Here is a 26655-nt window from a genome sequence, read left to right as displayed (position 1 = left end):
TTGCCTCCAGCGCTCCCGGAAATGACGTACCGGATGTGGCGGCCGTGGCCGTCAGTCGTCGCGGCGCCGCGTGTAGCTGCGGATCTCCCGCTGGAAGCGCTGCGCCGTGTTGAGGTGCGGCCGCAGCAGCAGCACGAAGCCCCTCGGCACGAAATACCCGCCCAGCAGCGGCGCCAACGTGCCCAGCGCGCCCAGCGCCGACGCGACGGCCGCGCTCCGGCCGTGGAACGAGCCCTTGGTGCAGAGCACGGCGGCGGAGCAGGCCAGGTGCAGCAGCAGGCCGCACGTCAGGCTCTTGGCCTCGTTGTAGTCCGCGGGCAGCTCCTTCCCCGCGTAGCTGAGCGCGAAGCAGCCCGCGCTGAGCAGCACGTTGAACGCGATGCCGCCCGTCTCGCCGCCCGCGCCGCACTCCAGCACCACGCGCCGCTCCGACACCCCGTACAGACGCCGCGGCCCCGCGGGGCCCCGAACCGCGCACAGCGACACCTGCAGCAACGCGCTGCCCGCGATGAACAGCGCCGGGCCGCCCCGCCGCCGCCAGGAATCGTGCAGCGCCGGGCAGCGCGTGCTGGGCTTGAAGATGCAGAGCAGCTGGAAGCAGCGCGTGGCCACGCACGAGAGGAAGACGGTGAAGCTGACGCTGAAGAGCGGGAAGCGCAGCAGGCACGAGAGCCGCGTGGGCTCCCCGAAGTTGCAGAAGATGCTGCCGCCGGCGCAGAGCAGCGCGGCCAACATGAGGAAGGACAGGTTGCCGCCCGCAGAGCGGACCACCGGCGTGGAGGCGTTGCGGGCGAAGAGCGCGGCCAGCCCCGCCACCAGCAGCAGCAGCAGCACGGTGGGGACCAGCAGCGCCCAGCACAGCGGGTCGGCCCAGGACAGGAACTCCACGGTCCGGTTGAAGCAGGTCTCGCTCCCCACGGGCGCCCACTCGTCCCTCCCGCAGGCCTGGCAGGAATACGGGGCTGGAGGGAACAGCACCCGGGTGGGAGCCACGGCCCCGGTAAGTGATTTGTCCCGGTGGGACACCCTGACCTCACACCTCTGCATCCCCAAGCACCTCCCTAGAGCTGACCCTGATTCTTCTCCTTCCCCTCAGAAGTGCTCTATTCCCTAAAGCCCACTGCTCAGGATAAGGGCAGTGACCTGGGAATGACAGGGTGTAGCACTGTGTGACTGGAGCAGCACTAGGGCAGAGCACTAGGCTGCATCGTGCCAGCTGACCCAGAGGGAAATATGGGCTGTGGGACAGGTTTGTGTACACAGCAGTAGTACGCGCTGGCAGTTCTCCTCTTGCAGGTGGAAGGATATTGGTGTTTTTTGGGGCTCCCCACTCCCACGCTCAGTGCAGACACACTAAGGCTGCCCAGGGGCCACGAGCACACATTGGTGAGGCATTTATCATGGTGGGTAGTGAGTCTGTGCCAGGGAAACCCTGCCAGCAGCCCCAGGAACGGGACATTTCCATACACCCCGAGGACTGGAGCTGCTGGTGACCACACGGTGCGGAAGCACTGAGCAACATCTACAGCACAAAGGCTGAATTTCCCTCCCTGAGGATGTGGCTCAGGAAGCAGCTGTTAGACCAGACATCCCGTGTCCCCAGGCCACAAGAGAAGGGGGCTCTGCTGACACTCTCTGCTGGTAATTTGACTGAATGAAACCACCTGCTGGCAATATCCCTTGGAAAGCACGAGGCTGAGTGCAGTGCATGAGCTTTGCATGCCCATAAGTAAGCAAACGGGGAAGCCAGGCTAACCACGTTTAGGTGAGCTCAGAAGTTGTTTTTTTTACTGTCCATAGGAAGTAAAAAATAAAAGAGGTAAGTGGAGGCCAGGTGCAGGGAGAGGGTAAGGCAGAAACAAGGAACTGGTGTGATGAAAAGGAAGGGTGCAGGGAGAGAAACTGAGCAATAAGGAAGAAGAAGGAGAGACTCCCAAGGGTTTATTTACTGACCTGTTCTGTTCAGGAAGGTCCCTGCCGGACAGGCCACACAGCTGAAGCAGCACCGGTGGCGGTTCTGCTGCAGCCTCATCTCCCCAGCTGCACAGGGCCAGGAGCAGACTGAGATGGGAACCTGCTGGGAGCACAGCAGCCATCAGGCAGAGGCAGGGCCTGCGGGCAGCACGAGCTGGGCAGGTGAGAGCTCAGACTGCAGCCCAAGACTAGTGAGGACTGGACAGCTCGCTGCTGGCCATCAGGATAGATCCTGGGCAGCAGCTGGGAGCTCGCCATGTTGTCCACTTTCTAGAGATGGTGGGAAAATCAGGTTGTTTGAAGGTAAAAATAGGAGCCTTTAGGTTCATGCGCTCTGCTTTCTTTGCCAAATGAAAGTTATTACTCAGAATGTAGATAACTGCCTCTAACCCCCTCCCACACGCCTTCACATTTCTTGTGCTCTGGGGAAATACCCAGGAAGTGGAAGTAATGCTGGAGTAATAGTTGGCTCAACAATAAATAAGGTTTGAATGCAGAACTGTACCTGCTGATCTTTTGTGTGCCACAGGATTTTGCTCTGGTCAATGTGCAGCTTGTCGGGGTTCACAGTGAAAGCTCCAACCACATCAAAAGCCCAACTCCGGCCTCTCCAATTCCATGCAATGATGTTATAACCTTTACGAATGTTCCCGTTGGCGTCAAATGAGATCTGGCTGTTGTGCAGGCTGAAGTTTACCTGCTTGATTTTTTGTAGGAGCTGTAAGAAAGAAGAGTAGGAGTAGAGCCCTCCCTGATGACAAAGACTCCTATTGAGTCTTGCATCCAGAGAGGAAGGTGCTAACAGCCCCCTCTGCCTTCCTTCCTGTAAGTAGCACACGTCCAGCAGCAGCAGATCTCTTCTGGGTTTCTGCAGGGGGCCACAGACAGAAGAATGGGAGTGAGCTGAGGGTGTGTGTCTGGATCCAGGCTGCTTCACCTGTGACAGCTGGAGCCTACAGGGAAGCTGCTGTGCAATGACGGAGAGAAGGCTGAAGGCAATCTCACACGGCTGTTGGCGTTAGTTAAGGGAGAGCCTTTGAGGCAGGATCTGTGCCAAACCCATGTGGCCAGAGGCCAAGAGGCTTCCAACCCTGAGCAGCGCAGCCCTGCTCTCTTGGGTGTGTGAAGGATTTACAGGGATGGAAAACCCCTGAGCACAAGGGAGAAGTCTGTGCTGCAGAGGGAAGAAGGGCCGCCTCCCCTTGCTCTTACCTGCCAGGGATAGACTCTGCCTTTGCTGCACACCCCCGAGGCACAGCCCAGCAGGTCATGGAGGCCATGGGCCACCGCATACACAGCAGTGTACACGTTGTAAGAGGCCTGAATGTCATATATGTCTGGGGTATAAGCGAGCAGGTGACATTCTGGGCAGTGCTGGGTGCAGTTCAGCTGGACGCCTTCGCTGCTGCTCGCCCCATTTCCCCCCAGCAGCCCCGTGCTGCCAGCACTGCCAGACACAGCAGCACGTTGCTTTGCGTTTTCCCAAGATTTGAGGCGTTTCTGCACTGTGGGCTCTGCCTGCTCAACCGAAACACCGAGCACGGAGCCGATGTTTTGGATGCCGGGCACCTGCCAGATGGTTTGGGCTAAAGACCAGTCCTCAGAGCCCACCCACACCATCCCCGTCATGTTCTGCTGCACCACCGCCTCGAAGAAGGTCTGGGCGTTCCTCCTGTTGGAGAAGACGACGGTGACGTTGACCCTGCTGTCCCCCAGGATTTGGATCAGCTTGTGGAACTCCGGGCTGCTGCCATCCTTGGTTGCAGGGATGACCCCTCGGTAGGCGACGCAGACATCAGTTGTGGCCAGCAGCTCATAGAGGGCGTTTATCCCATCCCTGCCGTAGGTGTTGTCGCTGCCCAGCAGAGCGACCCACGTCCACCTGAAGTGCTGCAGCAGCATTGCAATGGCCTTCACCTGCTGCCCGTCGCTGGGGATGGTGCGCAGGAACGAGGGGTAGAACCGCTTCAGGCTCAGCGTCTCCAGGGAGGCTTCATAGCTGATCTGCAAGGGAAGCCAGGAGGGGGGTGGAACACGGGGGGAGTCCGCTGCTCCGGCAGGAGAGGAGAGCGGCACAGCAGGGAGTGGGGATGGAAAGTGGGGCTGGAAGGCAGGGCTGGGGAGGCAGCAAACGTTCTGGGACGAGCCCAGCCGGTGCCGGAGCACGTAGGGCTACAGGGGGAGCGGGACCGACCTCCGGCACGAGGAAGACGCCCAGGATGGCGGCGGTGGTAATTGCCAGCCGGCTGCTGTCGGGCCCGATGACGGCCACGGCCCGGGGCTCGTAGCGCCGCAGGGCGCCCGGCGCCTCCACGTGGTGCCGCCCGTCCCGGCCGAGGGCGCGCAGCGTGGCGCGCAGGTTGGCGGTATCCGAGCAGGTGTCGTGGATGTCGTAGCGCAGCGTGACGTTGGGGAGCAGCGCGTCGGACTCGTTGATCTCCTCCACGGCGAAGCGCATCGTCTGCGACAGGTGCTGCCCGTGGCTCCTGAACGCGGCGGCGCTGCGGGCACAACGCGGGGTGAGGCGGACGGCAGCAGCAGCAGCAGCAGCAGCTCCCGGGCACGGCGGCTCCCGGGGCCCCCGGCTCGTTCGCTGTGTCCCCGCCCGCTCACGCACCCCCCGCACTCTGGCTGCACGCGCCGCCCGTTCCCGTGGATCTGGAACAATCCCGCCAGGCGGAACTCGGCGCGCCCGCAGCCCGCGGCGCAGAGCCGTGCGCAAAGCGCCACCCGCAGCAGCGCGGCCGGTAGCATGGCGGGAATGGCGGGAACGGCGTGGTGGGCGGGGCCGGGCGGGCGGCGCCTCTTCAGGGCGCGGAAAGGGGCGGGGCCGAGCGGCGCGGCGCGCGGGTCTCGCGAGAGCGGCGGCGTTGGCGGCGGGAGGCGGCCATGCCCGCGCGGCGCGTCCGGCCCCGCCGGGTTCCGTCCCGCTGCGCCGCCGGGGAGCGCCGCGATGAGGCCGCGTGGCGGGAGTTCGCCGCGTCGTTCCGGCGGGTCGACGCGGTGCCGCCGGGCGGGGCGGAGCTGGCGGCCGTGGAGGCGGCGGAGGGCGCGGCGGTGCTGCTGCTGGGCCCGCGGCAGGTGCGCGTCCTCCCGCCCCGCTCCCGCAGCGCCCCGCGCCGCCTCCGTCCGACGCCGCCGCGTTTCTCCGCTGCCGGTTCCCGCAGGTCGTGACGTTCAGCGGGAAGTGCCGCCTCAGCTGCTTGTTCGGCGCCGTGCGGGTCGGGGGCTTCCACGTGGAGCCGCACCAGCCGCCGCTGCCGCTGCTGTCGCCGCCCACGCACTGCGCGCTGTCCATGGAGGCGCTGCCCGCCGCCCGCCCCGCTCACTCCGACCCCCGGCAGCTCCGTTCTGCCGCCCGCAGCGCCCTGCGCGCCCACCGCGTCCGCCGCCGTGAGTTGGGGGGGGATCCGGGGGGGGGCAGCGGTTCCGCCGCCGCCATTTCGCGGTTCCGCCGCCATTTCGCGCCGCCCCCGTTCCGTCCCGCAGAGGCCCGGCTGCGGGTGATGGCGCGCTTCTCCCCCGAGTGCGCCGTGCTGCTGCTGCGGCACCTGGACACCGCCGTGACGCGCTTCCTGCTCAGCCTCCCGCCGCTCTGCCGCCTCTTCCAGCCGCGGGTCGGTCTCGGCCCCCCGGGCTCCTCCGCCGCCCCGACCCCGCGCCGCCCCGACGGCCGCTCCGCGCGGCGCCACGACGAGCCCGACGTTCCGGCCGAGGCGGCGGTGCTGGCGGCGGTGGGTGTCGTGCCCTGCGGCCCCGAGCGCGGCCTGCTGCTGTCCGACAGCACGCGGGGCGCCCTGCAGGAGCTGCTGCGGGTCTGCTGCGGTGAGTGCCGCTCCCAGCACCGGCCGAGCCGGGAGCCCCGCGCTGCTCCCTGCAGAGCGACTGTTGTGTCTCCTGCCAGAGGAGGACGAGGGCGTGCCCGTCATCATGGTGTGCGGCCCCAAGAGCATCGGCAAGTCCACCTTCAACAGATACCTGATCAACCTGCTGCTCAACCAGTGAGTGCGCCCCTGCGGCTCCTTCCATCAGCTGTGGGACAGTCCTCGCTGCCAAGTGCATTTGTGTCGCTGCAGGCTCGTGGCAGAGCAAGGCGAGCCTTTAATCTTGGCCGCTGCCTGCTGAACTAGAGGTTAGAGCTTAGAAAGCTCAAGTCACCGCTCTCAGAGTGTCCGCTTAACGTAAGGGAGAGAGTACAGCAGTCGGTGCCAGCTCTGCTTTATTTCTAAGGGTGGGCACAGAGCTGTTATGGTGTAGGAACAGGATCCAGGTGCCCTTCAAGTCCTTGTCTCTGCTCTTCCCTTACTTGGGGTCTGACTGTGTCTGCTCTGACTGAACTAAATCTCTCCCTGCTTCTCCCTCGTTCTTAGTGTGCTCCCTCCTCTCGGTGGGTGCTGACACACGGGCTTCTTTCACTGCAGCCTTCCCTCTGTGGAGTACATGGAATGTGACATCGGCCAGACCGAGTTCACGCCGCCCGGATGCGTGTCTTTAAGTAACGTAACGGAGCCGTTTCTCGGTACGTGCTTTGCCGCTTCCTGCAGGTGCCAGAAGCACCCGATGCTCCCAGAAGGTGCTTTTTGGGGTTTGTGCTTCAGGGGAAGCTGCCACACGTACCCAAAGTGCACACAGAGAACAAAAGGCCGTAGCATTGTCTTGCTGAGCATTGATAAGCACCGTGGGGCTGTTCTCCCCCCTGTGTTAGCAGAGGGAAGATACCTGGCAGTGCCAGAGATGTGCTTTCCTTCTCAGGTCCGCCATACACGCACCAGCGGACGCCGCGTAAGATGGTGTATTACGGGCAGAGCAGCTGTGAGCAGGACACAGAGAGATACATCGATGTGGTGAAGTACGTGTTCAGCTCCTACAGGAAGGAAGTACCTTTAGTCATCAACACTATGGGCTGGGTGAAAGGTAAACACGATGGGCCCGTTCTGAAGGGGTGGTGCAGAGGGAACGTAACAACCTGACAGCGTATGGCCTCACTGCAGAGCCGGGAGCATGAAAACAGCTGCTGTTGGTCTTCTGTAACAGCGTTGGGTCTTTATGTGGTGGCTGTAGCCCTGTGTTCTCTGCCCCCTGAAGGCGAGGGCTTGCTGCTCCTGACCGATATGATCCGGCTGCTGTCGCCCACTCACGTGGTTCAGATGGATGTGTATGACTGGAAGGCCATGGCTCCGCTCACCCCCGAGAATGTCCATCTGGCTCCCGGGCTGTACACCAAGGGCAAGCAGCAAGCCAAGGGCAAGCGGATGGAGCTGAGTGCAGCAGAGGGCTGGAAGTGCTCTGAAGGGGAGGAAGATGCATCAGCTCCTGAGTATAAACTGCTCTACATCCACCCTGAGTTCCCTGGGGCTGGGGCTGCAGGCGAAGCGTAAGTGGAAAGTTGGCCTTGAGCGGTTCTTAATTGGCTCAGTGAGACACTTAGTCTTGATGGTAAAGGCATAATAGAGAACCCTTGTGTTAGGTGGGGAACAGAGCGGGGGCTGTTCCTCTCTGCCCCGCTCCATACTGCGGTTTACGCAGACTTCTACACCGAGTGCAGCTTCCACTTCTTCATTTGTTGTGTTTATTTCCTGCAGGCGAGTGCACAGCAGCATCTTACGTGACATGTCCATCCTGGGTTACCTGGGGCAGCTGCAGCCCCCTGATGCGGCGTCTGTCCTTCCGCTGCACAGCCTGGTGCCGTATCAGGTATGGGGGCGTCTGGAGGGGGCAGCAGGTGCTGCAGGGCATCTGGGAATTGGAAGTCACACTGTGAATGTTTTATGGGAGGTGGGGAACAAATGCTTCGTGATCCAAAGGAACGGGCTGAGCGGGGTTTGTGATTCAAGGCAGAGCTTTTGCTGCGGTGTCACCTGTTCTGTGCGTTCAGTTGTTAGTGCTGGAACTGAAGTGTTTGCTGAGCTATTTGTAGATGTGGTCGGTGGCTTTCTAGTTGGGTTCAAGTTCAGGTTAAGTATGCAGAACTGATGCCGAGCTGTTGACACAGCTGTGTTTCTTTTCGTTCTTTTCCTCCCCCCTCAGGTACCTTTTAATGCTGTTGCACTCAGGGTTATTCACACTGATGTCGCCCCTACCAACATCATGTACGCAGTGAACGCCAGCTGGGTTGGGCTCTGCAGGATACCAGATGAAATCAGATGCCAAAGTGCCGGGCCAGTGCTGCTGACACAGACACCCATCTGTGATTGCCTCGGCTTCGGTGAGTGAGGCCGGGAAACCTTAAGCCGTGTTCTCCCGTGTTGTATTTTGAGCTGCATTGCAGAGCGCTGGAATTATCTCCTCTTTCCAAAAAGAACTGGAAAAACAGGACTAGGTTCACGTCTCCCAAAGCAGATCCTGAGCGGGTTGTGCTGAATTCATGGGCCAGGTTTGGCTGGACGGTGAGAGGTGATGGGGCGCAGTGAGGAGGGAACGCTGTTGTGTTGCAGGGATTGTCCGAGGGGTCGACATGGAGAAGCATCTCTATCACATCCTGACCCCGGTGCCTCCGCAGAGTCTGCGGGCGGTGAACTGCCTCCTGCTGGGAAACATTGCCGTTCCAAACTGCGTTTTTGTGAGCCAGGTAGGAATTGGCTGGAGGAGGGTTGGAAACGTCGTAGGGTTAATCTTGCCGGCAGGGTTTTGCTTTCTTTGAGGCTCACATCCGTGCAGAGCTGTGTGGGTGTTAGCAGGTGGTTGTACCGCTGGGAAATTGCCCTTAATGCACAGCAGTAGCCAAGAGAACATCCATACCTCTCAGATATCTGCATAGGGTTGACTCTGGTCACTTTCTTCTATTCACCGGTCAACTCTCCTGTCTTCAAAGGGGGGGGGGATGCCTTCAATGGAAGGTGCAGGTCTGTAACGTTGTTCTGGTTTTTGGTTTTGTTTTTCCAGGAAGGAATCGAGGGAGAGATCCCTTATGTCACATCTGAGTACAACTACAGCATTCTGGGGTCTGGGAAGCTGAGAAAGAAGCATCATCCGAAGAAGAGAGAATACACATTGCAGTGTGATGATACCTGAAGCCTTTGGGACTTTGGGCTGCAGGGTTTGTTTGTATGGTGGGAGGCCTGAGGTTGCAGGAGACACCGAGCAAGTGGCCAATCTGTAGATACTAAAAGATGGTCTTTAACGGTGTTTTATATTTTCAGTATGTATTTGGGTGTTTTGTAATAAATAAGTTGAAAACATTGGTTTGAATCCCTTCCAAAGCCTGTAGTGCCGTGGATGTGGCTCATACAACCCCTGGCTCTTAACTGAAGCGATGCTGCTCCTCCTGGCTGAAGCAGTTTGCTCTGGAGCTCAGGGGACTGTGAGCATGACTGCACGGTGCCTTCATCTGCTTCAGTCGTGGCTTTAAGAGCTTGTGCTGATCTTTCTGTTGCCCTTTAACTTGTGGAGAGTGCGGTGCCTCTCTGCTCAGATGGTGGTGCTGGGGGGAAGGTGGGATGGACTGCTTGAGCTTGGAAGCCTCGAGTGTAAGTGCATGTATCTTGCTCTAACAAACACTGCGGTGGGGGTAGAACCACGGAAGGGGGGAGGAACGTGTTACCCGTGAACCGCGTGGGGCAACGCTGAGAACCCCGACGAACAGATGGGAACAAACGCACCGACGGCACCGGGAGGTCCTGACCGAGCTCCGCGCGGCGAAGAGTTAAAGCTTGAACTTAATCCGGCGCTAATGCTGCACATATGGTTGGCTCCGGCGGCGCGGGGAGGGCTCGGCCGGCACGGTGCGAAAATGAATCCGGGGCCATCTGTGCGGCGGGGGGGGGAGCACCGGGAAAGGTGAGACGGGGCCGGGCGGGGCGGAGCCTCCCGCTGCGGGGGGCGGCGGTGCGGAGCGTGATGCGGTAACGGCACCGCGCGGAGCGATGAGAGCCGCCAACGAGCGCGGGTCCGTCCCGCAGCCGCCTCATCCTTCGCCCGGGGACGCGTGAGTGCGCGGGGGGGGGCGGGGAGGCGTCCGGCTGCGGCCGTTCCGGGTGTGCGGAGGGAGGGGCGGCTGCGGGACGCCCGCTGGAAGGGCCCGGCCTCCGCCCGCATCCCCCCCCCGGGCCCTGCCCTGCGCTTCGCCGATGCTCCCCCCGGTTCGGGCAGGCGCTGCCCCTCCTTCCCCCCCGCCCCAGCACTCGAATGGCGGATGGCGGCAGAGGGGCTCTGCCGCCGTCTGTGTTCCGCATCACAAAAGCTCCGGAGCGGCTTTTCCTTCGTCCGCTCCCGGCAAAGGGGCCCGGAGGCGGCGGAGCTGTGCGGAGTGACGGCCGCGGGCGGTGTCGGTGCTGATGAAGCCGGGCAGGAATTGCTTTTACCGGTCATTCCGTGCAGACCGCCCCGGTTTAGGGAGCTTTGCCCGGCAGATCTCAGCTGCCCGGTGGTGGAAAGGAGAAAACTGAAACTCTCCGTCTCCACGCACGTGTGTGCGCTGCGTCACCGCCTGCAGCGCTGGGAGCGCTTTGCCAGCAAGGGAACAATGGGGCTGGGGCCCGATCCTCGGGACGGGCGGGCAGAGCCGTTTCGGTGCTGATGAGCCGCCGTCGGGCTCAGCTCTGCAAACACCCGATCCTGGCCGAGCGCATCCCGGGCTGCTGCTGGGTGGGTGGTTTCACTGATGGGCGTTTGGCTGGTTTTGGTGGCCAAGGTGACGTATGGAAAGCGCGGCTTCACGACGCCGTGATAGTGAGCCTGGGGCAGGAGGCCAGGATTGGAGCTGGCGGGGCTGTGCCGCTGGGTGCGGGGCTGTCCCGCAGGCGGTCAGGTTGGGGGTTCGAGCTCGGCCCGGCTCCTCCCTGTCACCTGCTGTGCCTCGCAGGGGAGCCGGGACACGCGGCTGTCCCAGCTCAGCACTGCCGCCACCGGCGCTCCTGCGCGGGGCGTGGGGCGGAATGGCAGCCCGCTGGGAGCCCAGATGGAGGGAGAAAATTCCACTGCGTGAGCCACGGAGAGCTGCGGGCTGCTGCAGGGCCGAACCACCATCCCGGTGCGCGAATCGCAGCCGGGTGCCGAGCGCAGGGTGGGGGTCGGGAGCCGGAGCCGTGCTGGTGCCCTGCGGCTCCGCGCCCACCCCCAGCGCCGTCCTCAGTGCCGTCCCGTCCTCCCCGCAGCGCTCAGCCCCCGGTTCCCGCAGCATCCCCCCCCCAGCGCTGTGCCGCCAGAGCTGCCGAACAGCCGCGCTCTTCATGCCGATTATTTGGATCACAAGCCTGTCTTGTCTCCGCGGCCGAAATGTCTTTCATAGACGGCGGAAAGTGAAATTTGTGCAATGTCTGTAGGAGGCTGAAGAAAGGCCCTTTGTGCGCCCTGTGCGCGGGGCATTGGGCAGCCTCCAGCAGCACCCTCCGCCACCCCAGCGCTCCCGGCTCGCGGGATGAATGCTGCGCTTGTCCGGAGAGCGGGACCTGCTCTTAAAGCCGGAGCCGGGCCCCCTGGCCAGTCCCACCGGTGTGGGCACGGCTCGGCCGCGGCAGCCCCCCGGGTGCCCCATGGTGAGCGCAGGTGCCGCGCTGTGGCCGCACGATGTTCCTGTACTGGAAGAAGCGGGGCACGTACGAGCTGGGGGCTCTGCCCCCTGTGCTGGCAGGAATGGAGTACGGGGCGGTGGAGCGCTTCTCGTGGAGCTCCAGCCCGGACATCAGCGAGCAGCTGGCGGGTACGTGATGGCGACGGCACGGCGGAAAGCTGCGCACAGACAGACGGAGCGCTGTGTGCGGGGCTGGGAGCAGGGATGCTGCCGGGCAGCTGGGGAGCACCTGGAGAGCTGCCTGCCCCGGGCACCGCAGCCAGCACGGAGAATGCGAGGTCCTGGTGTGTGTGTGTGTGTGTGTGTGAGCTCCTGCTGCCGGTGGTGTTTGGGAAGGGCCGTGGCAGAGCGACCCGGTGCGGGGCAGGGGCTGCTGTCACCATCCTCGTGGTTTTGGTGAGTTGGGAAAACTTCCCCTCGCCGGCCTGAAAGAATTTCTGGTTTGTTTCTGTTATTTTTCATAATAGGTCAAGTGAAATGATGGCGGCGGAGGGGCCGAGCAGCCTGGCGGGCGCTGCGGGGTGGTGGTGGGGACAGAGCTCCCATTGTGTTGCTGCGGTGCGGGGCTGGCGTGTGGGCAGCGGGGCCCCGCAGCAGCCGGGCTCCCGGCTCTCTCCCATGGGCACTGCACCCAGGGGTGCCCACGGGGGTCCCCACGGAGGTGCCCTGGGCTGGTGTGAGCACAGCCCTGCTCTGCCCCACAGGAGAGCTCTTGCTTCAGCCCTAGTGCCCGCTGGTGTGCCATGAGCTGCCCAGAGCCCGTTATTTTTAAACTATTAGGCACGACACATAACAAAAGCTTTCAAAATAGGATTTGTCCTCAAGGCCGATTTAACTGTTAGAGCTTAAAGCAGTCCGTAAGCCCCTTTGGGGGCTGGCGAGCAGCAGATTTAGCACTCCTGGCACTGCCTTCAGCCCTTGCCTGTCATGGCAGTGAGTGCAGGACGATGCCCCCGAGCTGTGCACTGTGCTGTAGCCATCCCAGCACTGCTACCCATCAGGAAATAAATCTCCATATTAGGGCAGGTTTGGGACTTTGGGCTCATTCCTGTGTTTACAGCATTGGGAGTTTGGGGAGCTCATGGTGCGTCATCACTGACCACACTGGGCTGCCATCCCCATCCCAGGGGCAGCTCCCGGCCCCTCTCCCACTCATGGGCGGTCCTGACCTTGCTCAGCCCCATGTCTGGGGCAGCTGTGGGACCCCTTCTGTGGGCAGCACGCACCCAGAGTGGTCCCATCACTTTGCAGCAGGGAGCAACTGGTCCCAGTGCTGCGGGTGCACACACACTGCTCTCCTCTGCTGGAGAAGCTGGAGCCCACAGCGCTGGGTTCTGGGCACAGGGACATGGGGTTTGGGGCATCACCGGGAGCTGCTGCTGCTCTCTGGGGCAGGAGGTTGGCAGCCTCCACTCTCTGCCTTCTGCCCAAAAGCTGGTTGCTTGCTGCTGGGGACCTGCCCTCCTGCAGGAGCCGTGGGGCAGGAGCAGTGGGGCAGGGGCGGGCATGGGATTGCAAGGCCCCATGCGTGCACCCAGCGCTAACCCTAGCTCTCCCTGCAGACGAGCAGTGCCCAGCAGAGGAGCAGGGGCTGCGCTGCCAGAACCCAGACTGCACTGACAAGAGGAGAGCAGCCAAGGTATGTCACAGGGTGCCAGCAGCGCGGCTTTCAGCTCGGGCTGTGCGGGCAGGAAGGCAGCAGGCACGCGGTGCTGGTGCAGATCCGGGCAGGTGGAGGCTCCCACGGGCTCGCCCCGGCTCCCAGTGCCTCTGGTGCCAGCAGAACCGGTCGGTGCAGTTGGCTGGCGGGTGGCCATGAAGCAGAAAGCTCTGGGCCGGTAGGATGTGGCTAGGCAGCACGGAAGGGCTGCAGCCACTTCCCTGCATGGTGGGAGCTGTGGATGGCACACGTCCCTCGGCAGCATCGTGGTCCCGCTGCCTGTGTGTGCCCGCAGGCTCGTGCGTGGCTGGGATTTAACTGCGTGGAAGCAGCTTCCACGTTTCCCCACCTGCTGTAATTCAGGCTAATCTCATTGAGCCCGTCTGTCCTGTTCCCGGCGGGAGCACAGCTTGGCAAGCCGGCACAGGCAGCACGGCCGTGCCTGGGAGGGAGGGAGCCTCTGCTGCAGCTCGTTGCTGCGCACTGGGGCTCGGCAGCAGAGCAGCACAGGGCCCCTCCAGGAACAGCTGCGTTCATGTCCGCATCCATTGCGCCGTGTGGAGGGACGGGAGCGCCGTGACCAGGCTGGGAAGTGCAGGGCTCTGGAATTAAGCAGAGCCTGTGGCTGGAAGCGCCCCGTGCCACCTCTCCTAATCTTGTTGATCGCTAATGTAAAGCCGGAGTGGATTTAGGGCCCCTTATCTTTGGCTGCTCGACCTGCTGGCTCGCTCCGGGCTGTCCTTGCTGCCGGTGCCGTGCTGCTGCTCTGCTCCTGGTGAGTGCCGGGTTTGTGCTCAGTGTGCCGAGGCCGTGCTGGTGGGGAGGGCGTGCAGTGCTCAGCCGTGCAGTGCTCAGCCGTGCAGTGCTCAGCAGTGCAGTGCGATGCTCCTGGCCTGGGCAGGAAGGGCAGTGCAGGAGCATTGCTCCAGCAACGAGAGTGATGGCTGTTGGGCCCTGGAGGCCTGGCAGCGCCGCCATGGGCTTTTATGGTGAGCAGATGAGCTGTTTTTTGGAGTGAGGCACATGCTGCCTTTCAGGAGCACCGGGGAGGAAATAACGCAGCGGTGACCTTTCAAGCAGTGCGGGTTTTGGGAGGGCTCATCTCTCCAGCTCCTTCCAGAGCCGGGCTGTGCCCGCAGCCAGCCGGCACCTCGGACCCCGGGGCAGGAACCTGCCTGGGGAGGGCAGCGCGGTGCGGGCAGCGCGGGGATCCGGCCCGGGGGCGGCGATGCGGGCAGGCAGGTGCGCAGCGTGGCCGCAGGCGTGGCGTGCCGCGTTTGCACGGGTGGAGCCGCTGGGCAAACACCGCGCGGGACACACGTGGCACCGGGCCGCGGCCTCGCGACATCCCCGGCTCCGGACGGCCAGGTGGGGCCGCGCAGGACGGCAGGTCGGTGCGCGGTGCGGGGCTCCCAGCTCGTCGCTCCGGGCGTCCCGAGGCATCCCCGCGGCGGGGGCGGCCGGGCGCGGTGCAGGCGGCGTGGCGGTGGGGGCCGGCGGCCCCGTCGGGGAGCGCGGGCGGCGGGCCGCGTCAGCACTGACCTCAGCAGCGCCGGGAGGAAGGAGGGCAGGAAGCGGGGGCGGCCGGGGGTGCACCGGAGCTTCCTCTGCCGCACCGCGGGGCCCGCGCTCCCGGGATGCCGCGCCGCAGCCCTTCCACTCGTGGGGCGCTGCCGGGTGGGGACGAACCCCCGGTGTGTGCTCAGAGCCCCCGGCTGCACCCCGAGCCCCGGGGCGGCCCCCGGCAAAGGGTCACGGGCTGAGCGCCGCGCTGGGGCTGGCCAGGGGTTTAAAAATAAATGCCTGTGAATGCCCGGCCGAGGCTGAGGCTGGGCGCACAATCGGAGGAAATGCATCGGCTTGCGAGCATTGTTTTGCTGCAGACACTTGCTTCCTCCGTCCTGCCGTGGGGACACCGATCTCACAAACACAAAAGGGCTCCGTCGTGGCCCCGCAGCCCCCCTGGGAGCACAGCGGGTCCTGGTGCACCCTCAGCCCAGCGTGGGACATTGGGAACGGGTGGGTGGGGGTCGGGTGCCCCCGGTGCCTCCAGTGCCCTCTCTCCCTCCACGTCCAGCTGTGTGCGGCCCTTCTGCTGCAGTCCCTGGGCTCACAGGGTGTCTGTGCAGTGCAGAGGTGATGGGGAGGGGGCTCAGCGCTGCAGCCTCCAGTGCCTGACAGCACCACAGTCTGTGGCTGCGTCCCCATCCCCTGCACAGCCCACGGGGGGTCGGGGGATCCTGCTGCTGCCCCGTCCCAGCCCACAGCTGCACCCCACAGGTATGCCACCACGCGGAGTGCCAGCAGCTGAACTGCAGCAGCCCACTTAGCCTGTGTGAGGCCTGCGACGGGCGCCTGCACGGCACCATGCACTTCGATGGGCACATCCGCTTCGACCTGCCCCCGCCAGGTAAGCCGGGCTGGCTGTGACCCGGGCCAATTGATGGGACGCAGCGGGTCCAGCTTGTTCAGCACAGCACAGCCCCGATGCTCATTGACAGGCTCCATCCTGGCCCGCAACGTGTCCACACGCTCGTGCCCGCCGCGCACCAGCCCTGCCTCTGACATGGAGGATGATGACGAGGGATCGGTGGACGGGAGAGGGTGAGTGCATGTCCCAGCCCTGTCTGCAGTGCATGGGACGTGTACCCTGCGGAACACCTGGCTCACTCTGCTCCTGCCCGCAGAGACAGGAGAAGCTCGGCACTAAAGCTGCCCAAGAAAAAGGCTCGGCGCAGGCACACGGATGTAAGACACCATCCCCTCCCCGGGGCTCTGCTGTAGGGTTATGCTGTGGCCACATCTGAGATGGGTGGGAGCCCTTGGTGAGCTGCGTGTCTCCTGCAGGACCCCAGCAAGGAGTGCTTCACCCTCAAATTCGACCTGAATGTTGACATCGAGGCGGAGATCGTGCCGGCCATGAAGAAGAAGTCCCTGGGGTGAGTGTGTCTGTGCCAGGTACAGCCCCAATGGGCACAGAGACCCCACAGGACCCATAGGGATGGTATCCACAGGGACGTGCTGCTGCCGGTCTTTGAGAGGAGAGCGATCGAGCAGAGCAAGGTGGACATCTACCTGGACCAGTCCAACACGCCGCTGTCCCTCCAGTTTGAGGCGTACCGCTTCGGGGGACACTACCTGCGGGTGAAAGGTGTGGAGGGGGGCAAATATAAAGCCAGCCCAGGCACCACGGGGTTGGGGGCTCTGACAGCTCCGTGCTCCCACAGCCAAGCCCGGCAACGAGCTGAAGGTGGAGCAGGCAGCACGGGATGCACGCTCAGCCAGCCTGCCCATCCTGCGCCCCGCCGGCACCGCTGCACTCCTCGGGACAGGGCTGGAGCCAGGGCCAGGCCGTAGGGAGGGCACCGACATCCTGGTGAGTACGCACAGCGCTCCATGCCTCGTGTGCCCAGGAGGGTGGGGGCACACCAGGGCAGCAGGGTGTCTCCTGGTTGCCCTCATGCAATGGGGGTGCAAACCCCTGGAAGCCCCGAGAAGTGGCTCAGCTCCCAGCGCTGTGGTACCGCACTGCAGTGCGGGCAGTGCCCTGCCCCAGGTGTGGCAGCTCAGCTGGCAGTCCTGCAGCTGTGCCGTGTATGGGCTGGTACCTGAGCAAAGTAAAGCTCCGTGCCCCATGGCCCTGAGCCGTCACGTGGACTCCAGGGCTCACCCTGGCTGCACTCCTGGCCAGGATGTGGCCACCGTCCCTCCTCGCCTTGGCACCTGTCAGCTGCTGTGTGCAGCCTCAGTCCTGCCCTGTGGACCCTGGCCCCAGATAAGCCGTGGGGCCGGATTTGCTGCCACTCCCTGTGGGAGCAGATGTCACCTTCGTGGGGCCACGCAGCTCCCGCTCCCCAGGGTTTGGCTCTGGGGATCCCAGCGTGGGGACAGCAGCTCCCGGCTCTCTGTGCCAGAAGCCCTTGAGGGTGCCAAGCTGGCTGTGTGGCCGGGGCTGGTGGCTGCCCGCATCCGGCAGTACGATGCCTGGCAGCAGGACCGGCACTGCTCTGGTGGCGCAGAAGGGATGGCAGCCACAGGAACACCTCCACAGCTGGGCCCCCAAGAGCAGGTGGGAGCCGAGCCAAAGCAGGGCAGCAGGGCCAGCGTGGGCTGGGGTACTTGGGGACACTGTGGCATGGTGAGCTATGGGGCCGTGCCGGGGCAAAGTAGAGATTCCCCAGGGCACACTGGGCATGTGGTGGCTGTCACGGTCTGGGGACAGTGGGTCTCACTGTACCACGCAATGGCCCTGCTGCACTTTGTGCTGAGTGAGGAGAGGGCAGCAGCCATGTCACGGTATGGCCTTGGCATGGGGTTGTGGAGGTGCATGAGCACGGCTGTGCCCGGGCAGGCGGGTGCTGTGTGGCCGGGACCCAGCTCTGCTGCGGGATGGTGGGCTTTGATCTCTGCCAGCGAATTGTTCGGGTCTGTTTAGCTTATCTGGCGAGGAGGGAAATTAGGTTTTCTGCGCTGGCCCCACCTCCTTTTGTTCAGAGGAGCTCGGCCAGAGCCTGCCCGGCTCTGCGGTTCAAGTTCAGAGCACAGCTGGGCGGTGCGGGGCTCGGGGTGCTGCACCCCGTGGGATGCGCTGAGCCGCGGTGCCCCTCTGCCACGGGCTGTGGGCACAGGACCCTGCGCTTGGCCCCGGTACGCAGGATGCAGGTACGCAGGTCAGTGCGGGTGCGGGCACTGCGAGCTCATGTCCCATGGGGGCCTGACTCTGTGCGCCCCGGAAAGGGACCGGCTGCGGCACGTGGGGGGCGCATCAGCTGGGGCAGAGCGTGGCTTTCGGGGGCTGTCCCTGCGCTGTGAGGTGTGCAGGGCTGGTGCTGACCCGCGGCACCGACTGTACCCACACAGGCTCCGGGCAGGCGGCGGAAGAACATGACGGAGTTCCTGGGGGACGCCAGCATCCCCAGCCCTGAGCCATCCCTGCACGGCAGCGGCTCTCTGCCCACTAATGGCACCGACACCTGGAAGAACCGTGCTGCCAGTCGCTTCAGCGGCTTCTTCAGCTCCGGCGCCAGCACCGGCCCCTTTGGGAGGGTAGGTGGGCAGGGGGAAGGTGCGGGAGTCGCGGTGCTGTGCCAGGGAGGTGGTGGGGTGAGGTCCTGCATGGCTGTGCCCCAGATCCACCGGCAGGGCCAGTAGAGCCGTGGCACTCTGCCACTGTCCCCAGCCTGTCTGCTCATGCCTTCCAGCAGGAGGTGGACAAGATGGAGCAGCTGGAGAGCAAGCTGCACACCTACAGCAGCTTCGGGCTGCCCAAACTGCCACCGCAGCTCTGCTTTGACCAGGACTCCTGGGAGGAGGACGGGGATGACAGCAACCTGGTGCTGGAGGACAGCTGGCAGCAGATCATTGAGGGCACAGAGGTAGGACTGGGGGTGATGGCGATGCTGGCTGCGCTCTTTGGACGGTGCAACACTGACGCTTGGCCCTGCAGGCCCTGACGCGCCGGCAGTGCCACCAGCAGGAAGCCATCTGGGAGCTGCTGCACACTGAGGCCACCTACATCCGCAAGCTAAAGGTCATCACTGATGTGAGTGCCCGTGGCACGTATTCCCCGGCCATATGTGTCTCCCATACTGCGACTTCTGCCCTACAAGTGCCCGTTCTGTCCCCACAGCTCTTCCTCTGCTGCCTGCTGAACCTTCAGGAGTCAGGGCTGCTGTGTGAGGTGAGTGCACTGTGTATGTAGGGGCTGTGCTGTGGGGCCTGGGGGAGCAGCAGTGCGGTGCACAGCAGGGGCTCCCCCGCATGGTGGGCACATGGGGATGTGACCCCCGCTGGCCCCCTGCCTCCCCCTGCAGGTGGACGCTGAGCGCCTGTTTGGCAACATTGGGGAGATCATCCAGCTGCACCGCAGCCTGTGGAGCAGCGTCATGGCCCCGGTGCTGGACAAGGCCCGTCGGACCAAGGTGCTACTTGACCCCATGGACTTCCTCAAGGGCTTCAAGATGGTGAGTGACAACCCTGTGCTGCACCCTGGGCTGTGCTGGGCTGTGCGGTAACACCTCCACGCTGCCCACAGTTTGGAACGCTCTTCAAGCCCTATATCCAGTACTGCATGGAGGAGGAGGGCTGCATGGAGTACATGCGCACTCTGCTGCGCGACAGCGAGCTCTTCCGTGCCTACGTGACGGTAAGGGGGGGGCGGTGGGACTGGGGCCGGGGCTGCGGCTGGAGCTGACATCTGCATGCTGCAGTGGGCCGAGAAGCACAAGCAGTGCAGCCGCCTGAAGCTCAGCGACATGCTGGTGAAGCCCCACCAGCGCCTCACCAAGTACCCGCTGCTGCTCAAGTCCGTGCTGAAGAAGACGGACGATGCGCGCACCCGCGATGCCATCCTCACCATGGTAAGGGGCGCGGCACAGGGATGCGGGCAGGTGGGCACCCCCGGTCCCTCACCCCTGTGCCTGCGCTGCAGATCAGCTCTGTGGAGCACTTCATCAATCACGTCAACTCGCGGATGCGGCAGCGGCAGGAGCAGCAGCGCCTGGCCGCCATCCTCAGCCGCATCGACGCCTACGAGGTGGTGGAGGGCGGCACGGACGAGGTGGACAAGGTAGGCTGGGCAGGCACAGCTGCAGTGCTGCGCTATGTCCTGACCTGTGCTGACTCCCCCGGCTTCCCGCAGCTGCTGAAGGAGTTCCTGCGGCTGGACCTGACGGCCCCCATGCCTGGCACCTCCCCTGATGACACCCGGCAGCTCCTTCTTGAGGGCAGCCTGAAGATGCGGGAAGGTAAAGACAGCAAGGTGAGGATGAAGGGCATGGGGAGCTCGCCCCTCACATGCTGGCTGGCACCCACGGCCCTGCTCTTGTCCCCACAGATGGACGTCTACTGCTTCCTCTTCACCGACCTCTTCCTCATCACCAAGCCTGTCAAGAAGGCTGAGCGCACCAAGGTGGTCCGGCAGCCCTTGCTGGTGGACAAAGTCATCTGCCGGGAGCTGAAGGACCCAGGTGAGTGGCACTGGGGGAGTAGCGGCACCCCAGGGGGACACTGGGAGTCCCAGCCTCACAGCCTCTCATCTGCAGGCTCCTTCCTCCTCATCTACCTGAATGAGTTTGGCAGCGCCGTGGCTGCCTACACCTTCCAGGCCAGTGGGCAGTCGCTGTGCCGCAGCTGGGTCGAGGCGCTGCACAACGCACAGGTGAGGACGTGGTGTTGGAGGGACGCGGGGGTCTCGTGCCCACGGCCCCCTGACACCTGCCATCCCCAGAACCTGCTGCAGCGCCTGAGGCTGCAGGAGCAGCAGCGCAGGCAGTGCCAGCGCCTGCAGGAGGAGGAGGAAGATGAGGAGGATGGTGAGAGCAGCACCTCGACTGCCAGCTCGCCCACAGTGCTGCGCCGCAGCAGCACCAGCCTGGACTCCCAGCAGTGGTACGAGTGGGACAGGGGCACTGTGACCGCAGGCGCGGAGCAGCCCCCTCCTCACTTTCCCCTCTCCCGCAGCCCCTCGGATGGCTCCACTGAGACCATCTCAGTGGTAGTGGTGGACGGCGGCGATGAGCTCTCCTCCCCAGACTCGGATGTGGGGCCGTTCGGTTCACCGTCAGACAGCACTTCTGTCAGCACCGGCACCTCCGCCAGCACTGCCACCGGCACCTCCGCCAGCACCCCGACCCACGAGCTGCCCTCGGGCAGCCTATCCCTGCCCCACGGTGTCATCACCCAGCCTGGCAGCTGCTGCTCAGCGTCCATTGACAGTGCATATGGCACACTCTCACCTGCCTCTCCACGGGACTTCCCCCGGCAGCAGGACGTGGGGGCTGAGGAGAGGCCAGAAGTCCTGGACCCACGGCCCCCCTCACCCCGGCTGCGCCGCCGGACGCCCGTACAGCTTCTGCCTTGCAAGGCCCGAGTGCTCAAGTCCAAGTCAGAGGCCAGCCTGCTGCAACTGCTGGCCGGGCCCCCTGCCCCACTCAGCCAGAGCCGGAGCCTCTCCGACCTATGCATGCCCTCCCCTGCTCCCCCACTGCTCCAGCGGACTAGCCGTGCCCCGGGGCACCCGGCCCCCAGTGCAGGCAGCAGCAGTAGTGGTGACTCCGCTTCAGAGCTCTCAGAGCCGGAGGAGCCCATGGAGAGCCCCGTGCCCACCCTGGGTCAGCCCAGCCACAGCCCTCAGCCCCCTGCCCACCGCACACTCTCAGACTCCTCATCAGCGCAGCACCGTAAGCTGACGCTGGCACAGCTCTACCGAATCCGGACCACACTGCTCCTCAACTCCACGCTGACAGCCTCGTACGTGCAGCCCATTCCCTCTACGTGCCATGTGCCAGGCCCCATGCTGACCAAGCCTCTTTCTTTCTTGTGCCTTGCAGGGAGGTCTGAGAGCTGCCGGGGCAGTGAGGATGAGGATGGACGTGTGGCTGCTCCAAGAGCTCCTCTTGCTTCTAACCGTAGCGTAATGCCGGGGCTGGGCAGAGCGGGCGCCCACCAGCTTGTGCCAGGATGTCACACGTGGGGACACAGGGCAGTTGCCTCTGGGAGGACGCGTTGCGGCAGGGCGGCACCGGGCTGCCCATTGCTACCCAGGGGTGTCCGCGTGGGGCTGGACGTGGCACACAGTGCGGCTGTGGGGCTGCACCTGGGGAGGCCGTGGGCTCAGCGGCTCCGCGTGGGGAGGAGGGATGGCAACGTCGGCAGTGGGGAGCAGGGAAGGTGTGAGATGGCGGCGGGGAGGGCAGCACGGGGCTGCTGGCATGTGGGGTGGGAGGCGGGGGGCGCTGAGATGAGGGGACAGGGCCGAGCCGGGGCTGGCAGCGGCCACAGGGTCTGACCAGGGTTCAGTTTGGTGATCAGGGTGAGGAGTGTGGGAGCTGCGGTGGCCGAGCGCGGGATGCCGTCCTGTGCTGGGCTGGTGGGGAGCTGCTGCCCGCAGACACAGCCTGCACCAGAGTGGGGTATCGCTGCGGAGTGCCTCTTTATTGCGCTTCAGGCTGTCCCTGCAGCGGTGCTGCCTGCTGGCACTGGGAGGTGGTGGTGCTGCGCTGTGGGCATGTGCTGGCCACGTCACCTGTGCTGGCTGCGGTGCAGTCCGGCCAAGCAATAAAGCTCGCTGTGTGCATGCTGCACCCGCCTCGCCTCTCCTTCGGGCAGCAGCCAGGCACCGTGGGGTGAAAGGGAGCGGATGTGGGACACACACTACTTAGGGCTGACAGAGCCATCCCCAGCCCTGTCCCCCTGCTCAGGGATAAAGGTCGGGGTGCAGCTCTGCCTGGTGAAGCGGAGGACACCGTGTGTCCCCTCCAGGCTGTGCCTGTGCTGCTGGGGGCAATGGGAGGAACATGGCGGGCTGACACAGGTCCCTCCTGCGCAGCGTTCCTGTCATGTGCTTTCGAACCCTCTGGTCTCACTTCCAAAAAAGCATTTCCTCCTGCTGTGGTCACATATAAAAGCCTGCTTGGGGAGGGCTGGTGCTCATACATCACACGTCGTGCGGCCGCAATGGGGCGTGGGGGAACCCTGCACTGAGCCTCCCCGGCACCGGGGACCCCACACTCTGCTGTGCCCACCGCTGCCACCCGGCATGACCCAGCTGCGCCCGCTGCAAGGATGAAGTTCTGCTGCCCGGGGGCGGCCTCGGTGAGTGGGGGGGGGGGGCTGGGGGCCCAATGGCTGGGCTGGTGTGTTCCTGGGTGCCCGGGGCAGGTGGTGGCTGTGGGTGGTCTCAGTGGAAGTGGTGTGAGATGTACTCTGCAATGTGCTGGGGGGTCCGTGTCCCGTGAAAGCAGCCACTCCATCTGTCTGGGCTGTGCTGAACACCTGGAGGCTGCAATCTGCCTCCTGCATCCCCACCCAGGGCACAGCAGTGGGGACTGTGGGCGGGATACGGTCACAGGGGTGATAGGTACGGCACGGCCGTGGGGACCACAGGCGCGGCACAGCCACAGGGCTGGGCACGGCCGTGGGCACTGCGGGCACAGCGCGGCCACGGGGAGCGGGGGCGCATCTGCAGGGACAGCGGGCAGAGCTCGGCCACAGGACCACGGCCGGGCGGTGCGGAGAGCCTGCAAGCGTGGCGCAGGGATGCCGCTGCAGCCCCGTGCACGACGGTGGCAGACGGTGACGTTGGGCTGGCTGTGAGTAGGTGGGTGCCCCAGCTCCGCGCTGCCGGGAGCGCAGCCTGCAGTCAGAGCCGCGTTCCGGGTAGGGGCGGCGCTTGAGCGGCACAGGAAGCGGAGCCCCCGCTGCGGAACCGGTGCTGCGCGGCTCCTGCGCGGCTCCTGCGCACCGGCTGCCGGGGACGGAGCAGCAGGCGCGTGCGGGTCGGGCCCCGTTGCGGGGTGCTCGTGCCCGGCGGAGCTGCGCGCTGACTCAGACGTGCCGCCGGCTGCTGGGCCCCTTGTTGTGGTGCGGCCGCCCTGATGCGATCGCAGTGTTATGCAAATGGCACAGCCTGTGCATGGTTTCCAGTCCGGCGGCGGCGGCTTCAATAGAAAATGATTCAGTCCCTGTAATCGGGGTGATCTCGGCTGGGAAATCCAGCCCCCGGCGTGGAATCCCCTGGCTCCCTGCCTGCCACGGCCGAGCAAACGCTGCTCGCATCGCAACGCCGTGTGCGACCCTGGGACCCCACCCGGGCTGCAGGCGGTGGAGCGCGGCAGGCGCCCCCCGTGCTCCCCCCAGAGCTCCCCTCCGCTCAGCACCCAGCGCCCCGCAGGGTGGCGGGGGAGCAGTGACCTACTTTGGGACGCACGCATGAGGTGCGATAGCATCGGGGACAGCGTGAGCTGGGCATGGTTTCCTCTCAGGGAGGAAATCGCCTAATCTGCGAGGCAGATAAAAGAGAGGAAAGTGGAGGGAGGTGTTTAACCCTCCCGTGCCCTGAACTGCACGCCGCGTGGGGCTGAGCGCTGGGCTGCCTGATATCATCTGTGGGCCGAGTGCCTGTGGGCAGCGCTGGGCTGCCTGAGCCCGGCAGGGTGACCCACGTGCCCACGCAGTGTGTGCCCTGTGCTGAGGTCAGGAAACCAATTACTCAGGGACAGAGGGGAAAGCCCGGCACAGGGGCTGCCGTGGGGCATTCCCATCCCTGGGGCTGTGGGCACGGGGCTGCCCCTGGCTGTCCTGCCCTGCTGCCGGCCCTGCAGGGCACCGGCATCCACTCGGCCTCGCACCCTGCAGGTTGGGCATGGCTGGAAGCCCAGTGAGTGCGATGGCCCGGCCCCGCTGCCCTGGGATGCTTGCTCTGCACCCAGGCTCTCTGCAGCCCGCCCTCTCCCTGCCCACAGGTGCTCCTGGCAGTGCTGTGGCTGCTGGCCAGCGGGTCGCAGCCCCCGGGCTGCCAGGACTGTGCCATGCTACGCAGCCAGCAGGGCCTGGTGCTTCCACCCAACCGCCCTCAGAGGTCCGCTGTGAAGTCCTCCTGCCCCCCTGGAATGAGCTGGATCCATTCGGTCCGTCGTTGCTGTATCCCGTGTCCCGCAGGTGAGAAGTGCCCGGCTGGCATGGCACCATGCGCCACGTGTGTCACTTGCCATGGGCACTGTGGCATGGCACTGCCTGGGCACACAGTGGTGGCTGTGCTCATTGTCCCTCTGCTGCCCACAGGGAAGTTCCTGCAAACCCCCTGCACAACCCATGGAAACGACAGTGTCTGCAAAGCCTGCCCTGCCGGCACCTTTCTCTCCCACCCCAACACCCGCACCAAGTGCGATGCTTGCTACACATGTGACCATCAGAGTGAGTTGGCAGTGTGCTGTGCCACGCTGCGCCATATTGTGCCACACTGCACCACGCTGCGTCATGCAGTGCCATGTTGTGCCATGTTGTGCCATGTTGTGCCATGCTGTGCCGTGCTGCCCTGCTCACCACCCATCCCTGCAGCTTTCCAGACTGTGGTGAGCAACTGCTCGGCCACCAGCAACATCGCCTGTGGCTGCGAGTCCGGACACTTTCGTGAGTGCCAAAACAAGGACGACTCCTGCAGTGACTTCTCCTGCAAGAAGTGCAAGACCTGCCCCGGGAAGCTGCTCCTGCAGCCCTGTGAGTGCTTCCACCCAGCCCATGAGTTGCCACCTGCGGGGCCTCCACTGCCCTGACACACACCCTCTTCCCAGGCTCAGACAGGCAAGATGCTCAGTGTGGGAGCTGCAAACCCGACTTCTATGCCGAGGGCAGCGAGTGCCACCCGTGCCACACGTAAGCAGCTCCCTGGGTGTGTGGGCTGGCAACACGGCACGGTGCCCACCATCCCTCTCCTTGCAGGAGCACCCCAGAGACATGCAGTGAGGAGTGCCAGCGGGTGTGCGGCCTCCGGACCCGAGGTGTGTGGAGCAGTGAGGCTGGGGGGTGAGGGTGGTGGGGCAGGGGGCACGGCTCCAGGGTACAGCACCGCTTCTTTGCAGGCTCAGGGCTGGAGTACATCCTGCTGGGCCTGACCGGGCCCCTCTTCCTGGGCACCCTTGCTATCTACCACAAATGGAAACGGCTCCAGATGGAGACCCCGGCAGTCAGCCCCCTCCCCACAGTCCCACCCTGTGACTGCACCGGCCCCACAGCCTGTATGCACCCCATCACCCGGAGGGCTGCTGCAACAGAGGTGCTGCAGTGCCAGGTGAGTGCCTGAGGTGGGATGGGGGGCTACCGGCCACGGTCGGGTGGTCTGCACTGGACCTGGCCAAACTCTCCGGACAGGTGTGGGAGCCTGGACCCAGCACAGGGAGGAGGAGCTCAGAGTCCTCGGCCTTGCTGCACCAACAGCCTGTCAGAGCAGCACTGCCTGACAGCACCGCAGAGCCCTCGGTGCCCCCGGAGCCCAGCACAGCACACAGCCCGGCCCCACCGCACAGCAACCCCCAGCGCTGCGCCCTGCTGCAGGGCAGCCAGCTCTACGCCGTCATCAACGCAGTGCCAGTGCGGCGCTGGAAGGAGTTCATGCGGGTGCTGGAGCTGCGGGACACGGAGATTGAGCTGGTGGAGATGGAGGTGGCCCCGTTCCGTGACCGGCAGTACGAGATGCTGAAGCGCTGGTGCCAGCAGACCAGTGCCACGTTCGACCGCATCTTCGCCGCCCTGGAGCACATGGACCTGTCGGGCTGCGCTGAGACGCTGCGCCAAAGCCTGGCACTGGGACCCTGATTTCATGTCCCCAGTGTGGTGACACGGCCCCAGCGGCTGCCCCCGAGCCCCCTGACTGCACTGTGCCCGTCAGCAAAGGGAGCGGATCTGGTGCCACGGAGTGCCCTACCCCTAAGTATTGTTACTTATGCCATGTAGACATTTTATGTCAGTTATCTGGACTGCTGGCTCAGGCTGCAGGAGCAGGACAGAACTCCCTTTCTGGGCCACTCACCCACCCCTATTTATGTCCTCCTGCTCCCGGGACCCCATGCTGCTCGCAGGACGAGCAGGCACCGAGCCCGCTGCCAACCCATGGGATAGTTCTCGAGGCCGCCCAGCTGGTGCACATGGGTGGGCCTGCCCCTGCCCCAATAAAGCAGTGTGTTCTCCATCCCTTGGCACCTGGCCCTTCTTCTGGGCTGCTGCTGCTGGCCCCACA

General features: G+C 64.4%; 5 protein-coding genes across 14 annotated transcripts in view; 3 read left to right on the top strand and 2 right to left on the bottom strand.

Moving 5' to 3' along the window:
- Positions 1-26655, bottom strand: part of CAMTA1 (calmodulin binding transcription activator 1) — a 266410-nt gene that overhangs the window by 218572 nt on the left and 21183 nt on the right. The gene's annotated exons all lie outside the window — the stretch shown is intronic.
- Positions 22-4744, bottom strand: TAS1R1 (taste 1 receptor member 1). Its single transcript, XM_072354572.1, has 6 exons — positions 4592-4744; positions 4169-4475; positions 3187-3978; positions 2480-2692; positions 1954-2074; positions 22-962 (listed from the first exon to the last, which is right to left on the bottom strand). Exons 1-6 carry the CDS (start codon positions 4726-4728, stop codon positions 52-54), a joined length of 2481 nt encoding a protein of 826 aa, XP_072210673.1. The 5' UTR covers positions 4729-4744; the 3' UTR covers positions 22-51.
- On the top strand, positions 4853-9162 carry NOL9 (nucleolar protein 9). The gene is made up of 11 exons (XM_072354308.1): positions 4853-5055; positions 5142-5367; positions 5464-5799; positions 5879-5975; positions 6396-6493; positions 6727-6888; positions 7060-7348; positions 7557-7668; positions 8002-8179; positions 8409-8542; positions 8857-9162. Exons 1-11 carry the CDS (start codon positions 4864-4866, stop codon positions 8983-8985), a joined length of 1953 nt encoding a protein of 650 aa, XP_072210409.1. The 5' UTR covers positions 4853-4863; the 3' UTR covers positions 8986-9162.
- Positions 9773-22212, top strand: PLEKHG5 (pleckstrin homology and RhoGEF domain containing G5). 8 transcript variants are annotated; one of them, XM_072354201.1, is made up of 22 exons: positions 9773-9898; positions 13045-13121; positions 15423-15552; positions 15644-15746; positions 15836-15890; positions 15990-16081; positions 16157-16293; positions 16370-16518; positions 18003-18188; positions 18344-18517; positions 18589-18684; positions 18772-18822; positions 18956-19105; positions 19177-19287; positions 19352-19501; positions 19573-19710; positions 19783-19902; positions 19978-20110; positions 20186-20301; positions 20371-20531; positions 20604-21392; positions 21473-22212. In XM_072354201.1, exons 3-22 carry the CDS (start codon positions 15510-15512, stop codon positions 21480-21482), a joined length of 2964 nt encoding a protein of 987 aa, XP_072210302.1. In that variant the 5' UTR covers positions 9773-9898; positions 13045-13121; positions 15423-15509; the 3' UTR covers positions 21483-22212. The 8 variants fall into 8 exon arrangements, with proteins under 8 accessions (XP_072210302.1, XP_072210299.1, XP_072210301.1 ...); XM_072354198.1 differs by having other exon boundaries at positions 9787-9898; positions 15830-15890; XM_072354197.1 differs by lacking the exon at positions 9773-9898 and adding an exon at positions 11356-11611.
- Positions 22574-26606, top strand: TNFRSF25 (TNF receptor superfamily member 25). Of its 3 annotated transcripts, none has more exons than XM_072354412.1 (8): positions 22574-22736; positions 24386-24581; positions 24705-24836; positions 24981-25139; positions 25214-25295; positions 25362-25420; positions 25502-25710; positions 25791-26606. In XM_072354412.1, exons 1-8 carry the CDS (start codon positions 22707-22709, stop codon positions 26232-26234), a joined length of 1311 nt encoding a protein of 436 aa, XP_072210513.1. In that variant the 5' UTR covers positions 22574-22706; the 3' UTR covers positions 26235-26606. The 3 variants fall into 3 exon arrangements, with proteins under 3 accessions (XP_072210513.1, XP_072210511.1, XP_072210514.1); XM_072354413.1 differs by lacking the exon at positions 22574-22736 and adding an exon at positions 23100-23241 and having other exon boundaries at positions 25791-26605; XM_072354410.1 differs by having other exon boundaries at positions 22600-22736; positions 24386-24836; positions 25791-26360.

The sequence above is a fragment of the Excalfactoria chinensis genome, chromosome 20 (genome assembly GCF_039878825.1).
Source record: "Excalfactoria chinensis isolate bCotChi1 chromosome 20, bCotChi1.hap2, whole genome shotgun sequence".
Taxonomy (NCBI): domain Eukaryota; kingdom Metazoa; phylum Chordata; class Aves; order Galliformes; family Phasianidae; genus Excalfactoria; species Excalfactoria chinensis.
This window is presented reverse-complemented; position numbering and strand designations above follow the sequence as displayed.